The sequence below is a fragment of the Anarhichas minor genome, unplaced genomic scaffold (assembly GCF_050575085.1).
Source record: "Anarhichas minor isolate MPS153535 unplaced genomic scaffold, ASM5057508v1 ptg000026l, whole genome shotgun sequence".
NCBI classification, from domain to species: domain Eukaryota; kingdom Metazoa; phylum Chordata; class Actinopteri; order Perciformes; family Anarhichadidae; genus Anarhichas; species Anarhichas minor.
In genome coordinates this window covers 16,720,291-16,735,934 of record NW_027466472.1, presented here as the reverse complement: position 1 = coordinate 16,735,934, position 15,644 = coordinate 16,720,291, and the positions used below count along the sequence as shown (strand labels likewise).

General features: G+C 38.2%; 1 protein-coding gene across 1 annotated transcript; it reads right to left on the bottom strand.

The window, feature by feature from the left end:
- Positions 1–9,635: 9,635 nt before the first annotated feature.
- rwdd2b (RWD domain containing 2B) lies at positions 9,636–15,620 on the bottom strand. The gene is made up of 4 exons (XM_076100028.1): positions 15,183–15,620; positions 15,025–15,092; positions 13,281–13,649; positions 9,636–13,180 (listed from the first exon to the last, which is right to left on the bottom strand). Exons 1-4 carry the CDS (start codon positions 15,393–15,395, stop codon positions 12,928–12,930), a joined length of 903 nt encoding a protein of 300 aa, XP_075956143.1. The 5' UTR covers positions 15,396–15,620; the 3' UTR covers positions 9,636–12,927.
- Between the last annotated feature and the right edge of the window lie 24 nt (positions 15,621–15,644).

Here is a 15,644-nt window from a genome sequence, read left to right as displayed (position 1 = left end):
ATTGATTGATATTATTGCTGTTATTACTAAAGTAGTTGTCTGACATTAACTTTTCCATTTTTTAATTCTGTAATTTATCATTAAAAAAACAATACAAGGATCACCGTTATGGCCTTTGAGTTTGCTGCAAACAGTACTAATGTTGAGGCATTGGTGAATTAGACATGTCCTCACTGTATATAGTCACTGTATCAAAGACATTGAACCACATTGCCAATGCTCATACATGTTATTTTGTTAGTTCGGTATGAAGCTATAAATAACTCATTTTGTACAAAGTTTTAATCGCTGTAATTAATTTGCTTTTTATGGGGGATGTGTGAGGTTTGCTTTTTTCTCAGTATTGAATATTCATTTTTCAACTATGCCACTGTAAAAAAAAAAGAAAAAAGAGAGACAAAGTGCGGATTAAAATATGAACTTGAAAACTGCCATTTTGTTGTGACTAGATTTGTACTTTGAAATGCACTCAAGAGGAATGCTTTTTGCTCGTGAATTACAGCTCTATTACCCACAGTCACGATATGAGTCTGCATCTCTGCAGTTATATTAAAGGGAGCATATGTTGATGGACAGCACTATGACCAGAGCTGCACTGTAATTGTTATTCCTTGCAACTGTTGAGTATTGCTCATCCTTTAGTATTAATAATATATGCAAAGTGTTGAAGGATTAAAAAACCATGAAGCTCCTGAGGAAAATTGCCCGAGGCTCTGAGCTTGGCTCATGATTTGTGCATTAATACAGGGTGACAAAAGGAAGACTTGAGTCTCCCCAAATTCCTCCCCGTCTCACTGGAAGAGAGTTCGATATGCTTGAAGTGGCTTCAAAAAACGTCCCGCAGATGTCAACGCAGCAGGCTGCTGTTGCCCTTGTTTTAACAAACTTAAGAGAGGAATAGGCTGAGAGGAGAAAACTGGAGGCAATCCTGGATGTCCGGATGCAGCTGATTGCTTTAATTGAAAGTGAAACACTTAAGATGAAACTTTATTGATCCCTGTGGGGAAATTAGGTCATTGAATATGCAAATAACAGCATCAAACAGGAAAAAAGACAAATGGAATACATGTACTAAATACAGTAGATTACAAAAAAGGAAAAAAAAATGTCGGAAAAAGTATTAGCAGTAGAATAAAGTGGATACAATCGTGGAGTTCAAATATATGCAGACGTTGCCATTGTACTGGTGCAAAACATGGAAGAGATTGGCACAGGTAGTATAGGAATCCATGTAAATAAGGATTACTGCAGAATAACAATATGATATAGATGATGTTTAGAGTGCATGAAAATGCAATCTTTACAAAAATCTAATAGAAGTGTGCATATGAAAGTACCGTGATGTATGAGGGACATTAGAGAATTCAAAATTCAAGTATTCCAAGAAGATTGGGAGCAAAAGTGCATTATATCCACAGGGCCATATGTATGGACATGAAGTGTAATGGTCTGGAGACGAGCATTATAAAGACTAAAGCAAATGTTGACTATAGTATCTTACGTTTAGTAGTAATGTGGCTACTGCATGTACAGTAAACCCTACCAATTTAGAATAAAAAAGAAACCACTTTTTATGGTCCATTATCACTGCTTCAGTGGCACAGATGAACTTTTTGAAATTTTATGATGGAAATAATAGCCTTGTGCAGATTACTGAGCTCATATTAAATATCTAGACATCCTTAAAGGGAGATCTCGTTCCAGGACACGGGGCCCGTGTCATTATGATCCTCCATTCTTCAGCTCCCATTGACCTTGAGCATAATGTTGCTTCCCAGCAGACTAATGTTGCCATTATCAACACACTGTCCGGCCAGCCATCTGCCTGCTTCACACAATGCTTCGCTCCCCCTCTCCTCTCGCAGAGACACGGTTCCCAATGCTCAATTCATAATCATTACCATCAAAAGCCCAGCCAGTTCAAATAAACATCAGCTTCCACTATCACACTCCTTCGCGTTATTAAAAGCTCAGTGCTTCGTTAAGCTATGCAAATTGAGATAGACTGTCTTGAATAATGCCTGGCAGAAAATAATGCTAAAAATCCATCATAATTTAGTGATTGGATATGGAGGGGGGGGGGAACATTCATGTGCAATCGTAAATAGTGAGTTGGAAAATGGATTTTCTCTTTACCCTTGAAATGTGAGAACCATACCCTGGGCAATGTAACAATCGCAGCATGACCTCTGAGGAGGCCTTGTAAGTCTTACTAAACTGAAGAAACTGATACCCACTGTACCCCAAAGGCAGTGTCCATATCAGTCCTCCAACTCACAATAAGCTCTTATCATAGCAGAACAGAAGTCTGACAAAATCCTTCAGGACAAATTGATATCTTAAAAAAAAAACATTATTACACTTAAACATATCAGGTCTACAGCACAATTCTGATTTAGCAAAGTTAAACATTAATTCATGAGCTAATGATTGCATTTAGGTGGGGTACTACATGGGCATTTGGCTTTTTTGACTGAAAAGTTCTGTATTTTACAGTTACTTGAACCAGACTGATATCAACACAGTGTGTGTTTTAGTTCTGCTGTAGATTAGTAACGACTAGAGGAGCCGCATCGCAAGACTTTGCATGAAAAGCCCTCCAACCCTGACACAAATACCGGTCCTTATTTTGGATTAACAGCAAATGTTATGCCGAAATAACAGTAATTCCTCCTGTTTTCACTATCCAAGCATGTATATTGCCTTGTGCCATTCACTGGGTGATTTATTGAGAAAGTAAAAGGACAAAAGTACCTCAAATATTGGGATTGCAAGGCAAATGCAGTATGTTAAACAGAAGTGAGAAAGAAATCTTAGTCCTCTGGATCATGTTTTTTAATTACAGATTGAATATGTATTAGTGACACTGTGAGGTAACCCATTAAATCACCCAGACCTTGAGTCAATACTGTATTTACTGATAATCACAACATTCCCGACTGGAAAAAATCTATCCAACTATACTTTTTGTTTTATTAATATTGTGTCATCTTTCATATTGCCTGCCAGGCAGGACAAATATTTTGAAAGACTTTACTTGCAATCATTGCTCTGCGCCTAAAGATGAGGTGCAAAGAGCAGACAGTGGGAGATGAAATTCACAATTTTTCAATATCCTCCTTTTCATTTTCAAAACTTTGTGTTGGGAGTCTGTTATCGTTGCCCTTAGAAGCCCGAGGTTGAATTGTTTGTGTAAATGGTTTTGTCTTTGATTGACAGCTCATTCTAATGGTGAATTGGGTAGAATAATAATGGCATGTTTATAACACTGGTGCTACCTTTGGAAAGGGTCATTGCAGAATAATCTCATGATGATGCCACCTAGTATTGCAGTTACACTCCACCCACAGATAGATAAACTAAAAGGTTGCTTAATTTTATACAACTTCAAACAGCACATTTCATTTCTATATATGTCATGTTAAGGTAATAAAGGTGGAGCACAGCTGAGCCTTCTGTAGCCCCTTTAACTAATAGCTGCAACATTCACACATCATCTGTATCGCTGCTGAATCAGAGGGCTGTAGGATATTATCTTGAGATGTGTTTTGCCTAATCATATTTGATGAGATTAAACAGATCACTCACACTTCCACTTGTGACAGGGATGAGTGGAAGTCAGAAGGAGTCAAATGATCTGGAACAAAGAACATGAGCTTGTGTATCCCCCTGGATGCATCACCATGCCATTAGTCTAGATGAATGTGTACAGTCAGATGCAATTCCCTTGTTTGCTGCATGAGGGCTTCCACTTTGTGAGGCAACGGCTCTGTTGTTCGAATCAGGCCACATGCAGACCCGTGGATTGATGACTGAAAAAGGGCTACCCACTGTATTTTAAACTCATTCATCCACACTGACTCACATTCTCTGTGGTGCATCTTTAAATAGCCTGCCCTGGGATTGTCTTCCATTTGATTTATTCTTATATTGTATTTTTTGATCTAATTAAAACAAACTTTTCTGTATTGTTTGGCTGAATTTTGAATCGTGCAGGCCCAGGAGAGTATATAAAGGGAAGCCTTATCTAGGGTAGACTTTTGGGGGAAAAAAGCTAGTACCTGTGGCATAAGGTATGCAATACATAGAGTGCCATCTGTTAAGATTTGAGCACTTGAGATTCTTCCAAGCAACTCACCAGAGACTTAATTAAAGTTGGAATATTAGTGAGTGGGAGACTGATGTTACTCCAATATAATGACAGCTTTAGGAAATCTTAGCATTAGCTTGATAACAGAGATTTGAATGAAAAGGCAGTGCTGCTCTTTTATTAATGCTGTTATCCTCAGAGATTATCATAAAATATAATAACAATGCTTTTTACCAGTGGTGTTTTGTGCAGCCGTCATATCTGTAGCCCATTTCACACAGAGATGCCGCAATACTGCCGTAAAAAGGATCCGCCGTTAAGCTGGCTTTACTTTTTCAGACTGAACCAAACAACGGTGGCATAATGCCGCCCCGGTGTGTGATTTCAGATAGCACGCCGGCATCACTGGAGCAAAGGAGGCGTAAGGCTTTTTTAAATCCGATTTCCATTTGTCCTAGCAGGGTCTGCCATTTCCAGGTAATGTGCACATCTAATGGAAGCACAGGAAATGTTGTTCACGCAAAAAATATGATCATTGACACCTTTTTTAACCAAAAGCAACAATACCTAACTTTTTTGTAGGTATTTTTTTGTATGAACTAAAGTTATTTCAACTTTAGTTGTTGAAGATCTCATGTACCGAAAACTGTACTTCAAACATTCATAACCGATGTCATAAACTTGTGTGGTTGGAACAATTCCATTATTACTGTTGTTAGAAGAGTGTTTGCCATTCATTATTAAAGCCCTCTTGATTGAAGATTATTATGAGGTTTACATAAATGTGTCTCTGCATTAAATGCAAACAACTGGATGATGTCCTAGCACCATCAGAAGTGACGAAAGTTAGTTATTTGTTTTCTGGACAGGACAGCAGTGAGTAGGATTTAAGGAATTACAAAAAAAAATAGAAAAATCACAACCACATACCCAATTAACATAACACTCTTTCTCCCGTGTATTCTGTTAGAGAAATTTCATTTTCAAATAACAAACACTCTCCAAAGCAAACAGAATAATAATGTGCAAACAGAGTATTGAAAAGGTTCTGACAAACTGCTGTGCCTGCAGGATGCCAGCTGTTTGGATGTGGGTGGACATCAGGCATTGGCATCAGCCTCATTATCATCAAGGTCCCCATCTCCCTTCTCTGGATTTTTTTTTTCAGTATTTATAGTAATGACATAGGATGACATCGGTTTTAATTGCCCCTGGTTTAAAATAGCTTCACTAGGACAACATATGCTTTGGCTCAATATGCTGCTGTCTGTTGTTTGGACTGTGCTTTTCTCTATTAAATCAACAGTCATGTATACATATGTTTATCTTACATGTACACAATTGATTTATCTGCAGATGATGCTTGTGTTTTTTAAAATATCATGACTATCCTATTTATTTCATATAAATATTCTATTTTAAGTTGCGCGTGAACATCATTAGTTGTTTGAACTGTTATATGTGAATTATTCTCAAAGAGCTCAACATTTGGTTTTAAGCAGACACCACTGTTGTTGCTGGGAAATGCACCCATGCATTGTAAAGGAATGTAACTGCACAACTGAGTTTTTCTTTCTCATATAATGAAATTCTGGCAGACTAGATACTGCAAGGCCTATTGACCCCAACACTCAGTATTACATGTTTCATTTCAAACATGAAAACATGCCTGATACCACCACCAGTTGGCACAAGTGTCGCCAGATTTTCAGAGAAAAATAAATAAAACTTCAGCATGGTTAACAGGAAAATAAATCTCTGATAACACAAAAGCACTTCCTAAACCCTAATATAAATTAGCACTTCTCGTGATTTATTGGGTTGTAGTGTAAGCTGTGTAAGAGCGCATACAAAAAGAGGGGAAGGACCAGTGGGATTGCTAAGGCTTGAATACTTCCAGAGCAGTGTCGTCTTTATGATGCCAGTCAGTGTGATGGTGAGCTTCAGGGATTACTCCAGACAGACAGCTCAGTAAGACAACTGATTAAATAGTATAGTGTGAAGAGAGAAACTGTTTAATTCAGTCATATTTAGTATTCATAGGATGGACAGCCATACAAGAGTTCACCTTGAGGGGTCATCAGGGGAGAAGGTCCAGAATCCCAAAGAGCTCCCATGCCAAGCTTCCACATAGCACTTGGAAACACAACTGATTGTGTTTTTAATTGCTTTGATTATCAAGTTTACTTTGGCTGAATTGAAAATGGTAATGCAACACATAGCGAATTAACAGACTGATATGCTGTGAAAAGATATTCTGTTATGCACCTATTGTTACATTGTGATAGATTTACCAAAGCAAAATCAAAAGCTGATCTTCAGCTGGTGGATGTAAATTAATAAGTTCAACAGTCAACTTTAATATTCCTGTATGCATGTTTTATGGCATTATAGAGTATCTTACAAAAAGAAACTGACAAAATGGTGCACCCATTGGCTTCCTTTGGAGGGTATATTTTATTATCAAAATGATCAAGTGCATATGCCACCACATGTATTATATCACAGTACAACTAATGCTCCAGAATAACTTGTGGAGGAGTAGAGTACAACTGTGCTACGTCTAAGAAAGACAAGTTATGATTAATAATTACCCAGGAGTCTGGACAGTTTGAACTGTATTTGCATTTGCAACCAGCTCAAAGAACAAATATTGTTCACGTATGAACAATGTGGGAAGAAACCAACGTGGTGGACAATAAAGGTTTCTAAGACTAAGTTTTGGAAATTCCAATTCAAAAACCCTCTCTTCAGTGTTTGCAGCTTCAAGTAATGCAAAACAATACCATTTATATTAGCTTGGCTCTGTGAAAGAGTGCCGGCTATAGAGACATAATGAAATCCCTGTGTTGAAATACCTCACCATGGCGTTCAAAAACTAATTCAATTACATGCATCACCAGTTCAATAGACCTACAGAATTGGGTTATTGTCTGAAATGATGGAAAAAAAGAAAAATACCAGTAAATCATGTGTGAATGAAGTTTAATGTAAAAATGATTTTCATAAAGAGTTGCCAAAATGGGCTTTGAGAACAAGGGGTAGAATTTCTGCTGTCATTTGCCAAATGATTTAGTCTTCATCAACTAGGTCCTATTTACTTTGCATCTTCAAAGATATTCCTCTGGTTGGGAGATAATATGATGCTAACGCCTTCCCCTATTTAGCAATAAGCAGTATAGAAAAATGATCAAATACACACGATTATGTTGTTTTAAGCGGATATAAGGACATTATTAAGAAGTATTAATTAATGTACAACATTTGTCAGCAATTCTAACTTCTCCTGTGAAGACATATTGTTACCACTTTATTCGACTATATTGTCATTCATTATCTGTTTATTCAGCAGCCTCCACTTATGGGTGTGCACAAGAGGAGTTATAGTTTTTGATAAATACTGTACATTGATAAACACGTATATCCGCCGACTAATACATAACAGTGTGTTATAAACCATTTATCTGATAAACTGCTTATAAATGCTAAATAGAGTAGTAAGTAACAGAAAAGGTTCACAGCACAGTGGAAACTGCTTTTAATGGGGACTTTCATGCTTATTTTCTGGTTCAAACATACTAGAAAATGTTAACTTTAATGTTCAAAAAACACATTCTTATCCTCATACAGTCTGTGTGAATATTTCTGTATTTTGATCGATAGCTCATTGCATCAAACATGGGGTGTGAATGCATCTGTGGAAAGTCAATATAGATGATGAGTTTCATGATGAAAACCAGGAGATTCCAGAAATGTTGGCTGTGGGTAAAAGTCTCAGTTGATTGATTCAGAAGCTGATGTGTGTTTTTTTCCTCACTCCTTTCATGATCCAGCTTCTGAATGTCACCCCAGTAATTCAACAAGAGATAAAAGTACGCAATGTCCTCACCAACAGCCTTAGCCACATTACGTTTTAATGTAAAAATATTAATATGTCACAGGACAATGAAACGCCTTGACGCAGGATAGTGGAAGGAAATGAGCACCACCAACGCCCCAACCTTTACCACCTGCACCACCTTGTCCCTGCGGTTATGTGGTAATGATGTTAGAGTGGCAGAGACCCCTGATCAGAGGAAACACAAAAGCACCCCAGAGATTTTGAGACACTCCGAGCAGAACCTTTATCTGCTGAGCCATCTCATTGAGATGTAGCCCAAGCTCATTGTGTCCAGGTAGGCAGGACGATCATCATTAGCAAGTGGCCTTCTGTAAAGTATCAAGCGCAGTCCATGAGTTGAAGGACAGTGACATGTCCCATTGATTTAATTCTGCACTCCAGAAATGAAAAGAAATTATGACTCAGGTTAAAGTGCTGACTCTCAGTTTTTAGAGTGTTATGTATATACATAACACTCTAAAAACTGAGAGTCAGTGTGTCTGTATTATGCATTGTATCTGTATTTGATATACTCACTGGGCGACTGTGGCTAAGTCGACAGCAGGGCCGTCTTTCAATCAGAGGGTTGGCGGTTCAATCCCTGGCTCCGGCTCTGCTAGTCGCATGTCGATGTGTCCTTGAGCAAGACACTTAACCCCAAAATTGCTCCCGTAGTTGAGCCTACGGTGTAGAAATGTGATAGACTCTGAATTGTAAGTCGCTTTGGATAAAAGCGTCTGCTAAATGACTGTAATGTAATGTGTAGAGCTCTTAGCCCTTGCAAGGTTTCACCCTAGTGAAGGTGTTAAGCCATCTATCCTAAAACATCTTGTAACATGACGAGCCTGAACAATACGACCTAGTCACATTTGTTGTGTGAAATAGTGCTTCTGCTCTCTTTCCCTAAAAGGTAATGTTTCATTTCATAAATGTGTCAAACTCACTATCCTACCTCTTCTGGACTGCACTATTTGTCCATCAGTAACTACGGATAAAGAATGCAGAAGCTGCAGGTCAGTTACAATAACAAAGAGGAAAATATATAGCTGCTAAGGAGTGGTCTACGCTTGACCTGTCAATGTGTATTGACTAGAAGCAGTGCTAATGATGTGCACCTAGCTGCAGAACAGGTACTAAAAAGGCTCCATTGGCTAGATCAGTATTGCAGACAATAAAGTTAAAACTACCAGAAACAACATTATGGATACATCTGGCAGGTAGATATCAGCAATGAGCCTCTGATGAAGGGAGCAGCTGGCTTTGACTAATGTTGTCATTTTCCACTTGGCCATTCTTAAATCATACCTCGAGGCACAAATTAATCATGACTTTAGTTAGAATGGGAGTCATTTTTGGCAATGTCAATATCATATGGTGGAACATCACAAGTGCTGCTCATCAGTTCACTTAACCAAGGAATGAAGGACAATCAAAATGTGCAACAGTAGGCAAAAGAGCACTACACGATTTTGGGACAAACAAACATTACTCAAGAGACATTTCCTTTGAATTAGTACATTGGCACTTTTAAGTAAATCTTTAGGATGTGTCATCTGATGGTCTGTATGTCTATTGTAGTTATGGCAGACAGAAATGAAGGAGAAAATCAATGAAGCATCATAAAAGTTATCTGTGCATGGAATGAACCAAATTAACGGTGTGGAGTAAAAACCAGTCTGTCTTTATTGAAAGAGCCTTCACGATGGATTTCTAACAAAAGTTGACAATTCATTCTCCGTCGGTCCTTCCTCTATCAAAGCTATTATAAAAATATGTGAATCATTACTTTGAATCATGGCAGGTAATATTTAAATGTAGAGAACAGGTATTCTTCGTGATTCATGTCAGCTCATTTGATAACATATCGACTGATGTCCAGCTTATCCAAACTCTACAGATAAGACTAGAGATGATCAGCAATACTACAGCAGAAAAAAAGCTTTAATTCAGTAATGCAAAGCTATACAAATATTCATCAAATGATTTGATTAATTTATGTGTCGAGGTGATGCTTCATAAACCTTGTGTACTTGTGTTTGATATATCTTTGTTAAGTATTTTGATATTGTGGTATATTTTCAGGTCTTACACAGTACAGCGAAGACCCCAAGTGTAGTTGTCTTAGATGAAAACCAGATGTGCAGGAGACCAGGGGCAGAAGGGGGGATGTGTAGAATGAGGAGGCCACATACATTCTCTTATGTTCCGCCCAGATGTAAACATAACATGTACCTTATATAAAGATGAAGCGAGCGCCCTAGAAGGGGGGACTTTCGGATTCGACTTGAGACCTCCGGACGATCTAGACGTCCGTAATGGCATGTGTTGCTTGTTTGTAATAAACTTTATTATACCAGCAAGAACAGTGTCCACGGAGCATCCTTCCTCATCACTTCAACAGAACTGTCGCATGCAAGATACGACAATATTCAAGAACATTTTTGCATGCTATGATTTGTTCATGATTCATGATTCATTATTGTATATCCTGCTGCTCCCAGGCCAGTATAACTGTTTCTCTGAAACCACTTAGATTCTTTTTAAACAAGCGGTAAAAGTTGTAGATAGGAAATCAACGCCATTGTGACACATTGTCTAAATACACCCTCTTAAGTTTTCTCATTCTTTCTCGGAAGTTTGATTGATATTTAAGATAATTTACAATGCTTCTTCTCTGCCATTGGAGAGCTTTTTGTTTTAGCTCAGCTCTGAGCTAACGAGTAGAGGCTCTCGATCTGCTCAAAACTCAAACTTAAAGGCAAAGCGTGTAGAATATAGGGGGATCTATTAGCAGAAGTGGAATATAATATTCATAACTATGTTTTTTTAAGTGTATAATAACCTGAAACTAAGAATTGTTATGTTTTCGTGAACTTAGAATGAGCCCTTCATATTTACGTAGGGAGCGGGTCCCTCTTTACAGAATCCGCGTGATGCATGTTGCACCACTGTGTTTCTACAGTAGCCCAGAGTGTACAAGTCAAACACAGGCTCTAAAGAGGGCCTTTTAGGTTTTTGAACTTGTGCGCCGAGTTTTTCATATATCCCCTTAAAACTTGCACAGACTATCATTATTTTTTCCCATGGCGCAAAGAAAATTGGATATAGAGCAATCTGTCATGTCGACATTATTTTGACCATGATTCAGATTTTTAATTGTAATGCGTTGCAATTTAATAGTTGTACTGAATGAATGTGCTGGTATTTATACATTGATCCCTGTTGATGTTTGTATAATTGTTAGTGCGATAGAGACTATGTAATGCTCTTGCATGTAAATGAATGTATTTAGTAATATACACTGCAGCTATAATAAAGGCATCAACTGACTGATTCAGCCTAGAGACCTTACTCTAGAAATGCGAGGGGGCGGAAGAGGTTGCTCATCCGGATTTAGAGTAACAAATCCTGGGGGAAAACCGGAACGTGGATGCACCTGAGAGTTGAGCTCTCCTCGATAAACCAACAGTTCTGAAGAAGCAAGTTAGAGGTCTGACTGAAGTATCCACTCTCTGAGGGCACAGCGAGAACACGTAGTACCAGGAATAGCAGAACAGGAGACTACAAGCTGACCAGCATCCCCCAGAACAAAGGAGACATGGAACTCAAATCAAATGAGCACCCCACGTCGTGGCCATCTCTGCATCAGGTATCTGTTCATCAGTTACCAATTGTATGATAAATACTTTAAAAAGCTCAATCAGTGTTATAACAGATGCACAAATGAGATGATGAAGAGGAGTGTGGTCTATTTTAGAACGTCCTTGTTAGTGTCTTGTTGTTGTGAAAGTCCACAGATATAACCCACCTGCCATTTTACATCATAAAAGTAGCATTTTAATTTGCATTGATATTCATAAAAGTCAAACTTTTTTTTTAAATCATTACATTCATATTTGATTCAAAAGAGCCTTGCAATTATTTTAACCAAATCATGATTGTACTGCTTAAGCTGAGGTAAATACTGTTGTTTTTTTTAAAATCCAGGTTATGAATTGTACTAGAAACATCTAGGCTCAGGTTTTCCAACTTTGGTTACATAACGCTGCCATCTGTTGGGCATTGTAGCCTAAGCAAGTTTGCAAGTAAATGCAATGCAATACCTGCAACTAATGAATACTACTACTAGCTTTGTACAATGTGCTGATTTTCATTTGTTTCATCAGTTCATTTTTAACAAAGTGTGAACTCCCAAATGCTCACCCAGGGTTCAAACGCCTTTGAGGAGATAATCTTTAGTATTTCTACATCATTCAAATATGCAGTATATAATGTAATAATGCACATACAAATCTATGACTGCTTTTTGAAATTTTCATCTCAATGGGCTGAAAATGATATTCATCTTCAATAACCACGTTTTTTGATTACCAAAGTGTAATCCACAATTAGGCACAATTTATCTAAGAACAAATCATTCAAAGGAAATTGGAGAAAGTCTTTCCACGGTTATTTTATCTATAATTCACAGGAGGAAAATCAACAGATTTCAAAAACAGATATCTACCATATTGTTGACTATGTTGTCCAATTATTACTGTGGTATCAGACCTGAAAATCCTATAATAGCCTGGTAGTAATACAACCTGGTGCCATTTGAGAAAAGAAAGAAATAATATAACCGAGTTCCTCGACAAACCTCTCGATAAACATATTTTGAATGCTTTAGTTTGAAAACCATATTAGCTAAAATAAGTTTTAGTTTCTCAAAATTGCAGAAATGTTCTTTCTGCCTTTTATCCCAATGAAGTCCCAGGTGTAACGACTGAGCAGCATCTATGAAAAGCTTATTCAGTTATGTCAGTGACATGTGACCACAAGCTTACAATTTATTTATGTGCTTGTATGTGAAAAAAAAACTAAAACAGTAATTAAGGAATCAATTTTTAAGTTAACACTTAAGTGACTTCAATGACAAGGCACCAGTAGGTATATCTATTCTCCGTGGATCTAAACACTACCTCCCTTCAATGCCAAAATACATCTGAAAGACATCACAACAGCCTTTCTCGTTTAAGAACTGGTAGAGCTGCCCAAGGTCCATGTGATTACCTCTGTTCCCATGGGGGTCAAACATTGCCTCTTCAAAGCCAGTGAATTTGCGCAGGGAGTCTATACTTTCAACAGCCCTGCTGTCCTCGCCTTTACGATCAAGGGGAATATCCTCTCTATGTCGAATCATGATCTTCTTCCATGTCAGGACCTTCACTCTGTGAAATGGGAAAAAGGTTTGGAAAAATAATAAACCTGGGACCTCAGCAGGCTTCTGGTTGTGACATCAACTGCTAAAAATAACAACACGTAAGATACCTGGACCAGAACTCCTCGCAGGCAGAATGAGAACCTTCCACGCAGACAATACCAGGCTTCCCAGGCATGCTAAATCCTGACAGGCCCAGCTCCTTGGACCACTCCAAGATGTTCTTCCTTTTCGTCTTGTTGTAGATGTGGTGGCTGTAAATCCACAGTCGGCTGAACACTTCCTGTGGTGGTGGAGAGGAAGACTCTTTCTTAGAAGCCGTTGATGCTGATAAGCTCTTATTAATGACGAGCTGCAGGTTGTCTTTCACCCAGTCTACAGCGGAGAGCACACATATTTCTCCCTGGCAGTTTTCCATGAGGTATGCATTAAGATCTGTGTGGAGCTTTGTCTGCTGGGCCCTGCTGAGACCGGCACACCTAATGCACGAATAAAACATTCTGTAAGAAGGATTCAGAGAACATTCAAGGGCATTTGGAGTTAGAAGTTTCCATCCTAGAGAACAAAAACTTTTAATAAAAATCTTGAAGAAGCTAAGATTTGCACTACAACATAGCTCAAATAACTACAACAGATATTTAAGAGGTTGATAGGCTTACTAATCAATATAAATGACTACTCCCAATACAATATTATCTGAAAGCAACTTACCAGATGTGTTTTTTTTCTTTAATGCTGTTGCAGTAGTGTGCATTGTGATATACAGTACATATACATAACCTCTTCTCTACTAGATCTCTAGGCAACATTTTAAGTTTATTCATCTTGATTATGAAAATTAGATTTATGATTGGTGTCAGATACTGGCCATCTAAAAAGAAAGTGCACATGAGGATAAACTGAGACGTATCTTCCCACACAAGCAGCGATTTCCACTACTCATCAACAGAGATTGATACGTGTCATCCCACCCCTTTGATACAGTAGCTTTTATACTGATTTTGTAGAAGAAAAAAAAGAAAAATGAATGTTGCTGCTCAACAAATTCATGAAGTATACAGTCCACATCTACTGCATGTTATCTATATTTAATCTTGCAGATTCCTTAACTTCCCACAAAGCCATAACAGTAGAAAATAACCTCTTGCTTTCTTAAAGTCACATGAACCTTTTCCTCTGTGTCATCCGTCTGTAGGTCGTCTACGTAAATTAAGTTAATGTTCACATGAGGCCACATTAATTATATAATTATCGTTGGCTTCTTTTTGTGTCTCTTTGCAGTTCAGGCTTTGCAACTTATGGAATGAAAGTTTTTTTCCAACAGAATGTTAAAGTTGAATTGTGTGTGCGCTTGAGTTATTAACGTCTTCTTGATATAGACGTTTTAGAAAATGGTTCAATAATTTTTTTGGAAAGGCCTGCGCATTCAACACAGATCTCTAAAGTGTCTACTGACCTTCCTAACATTACATGACCATGTTAGGTTGCTGTTTTTCTAGAAACAATTGTGTGCTAATTGTATAATTATGCTTATAACCATCCAGACACATTAGCTATGAAAGTTATGTGTTCGCATGTGAAGAGTCTGTCACCTTCTCCACACATCAACTACTGCTACTGCAGTATTTTGCATTGTGATATACAGTGCATACATAACATCTTCTCTACGAGATCTCTAGGCAACATTGCATTATATGAACATATTATATTGCTGTTTTGCAAGATGTTTCCAAATGTACAAGTGTGCCCATTTTATAATTACGATAAACTAAGCAAATTAGTTGTATACGTTCTTGTTTTGCATGTGAAGAGTTCCTCACCTTCACCACACATCAAATGTGGATATTGACTTACCGGACTGTAATCTCTGGTAACACACTGGGATATTCAGATGGATACGCACAGGATAGAACGACATCCGTCTGAGTGGAGCAACACAATAAGAAAATAATTATGTTTTGGGACATATTTAAATCACAATGACATACTAGGACAGTCGGTTATTCAGTTACCCTCTCCATGCTTGCAGTGTCCAGCTTCTGTTTGATGAAAAACTGAGGTCTGGATGAAGGGGGGCTGTCTGTTGAAGCTGAGCCCTCCACATAGTCCCTCAGCTCAGCTAGAGCCAGCTGGTCTGTGATCTCCAGCTCCTCCCGGGTGGGAAACATGCTGGACAGCAGCTCTATCTCTGCAAGCTGAGACTCAGCCCACTCTAAGCAAGACATGCTGATAAAGGCGAACTAGCGCGTCGATCTTCACCATAAACAATCGCAGTTAAACGGCTTTCTGTCTCCACATTCAATTTGTGTCCCTCAAAGTATTGCCAAGCGTATAACATTACAAGTTATATACATGAGGTTCTTAACACAGTACAGACACCTGGACAACTTCTGCAATCACATTGCTAGTACTGCACGCCGGTAATCGAGCGTTGTTTCCACTCGGACTGCTTCAAGCGACGCACACAGGAAACA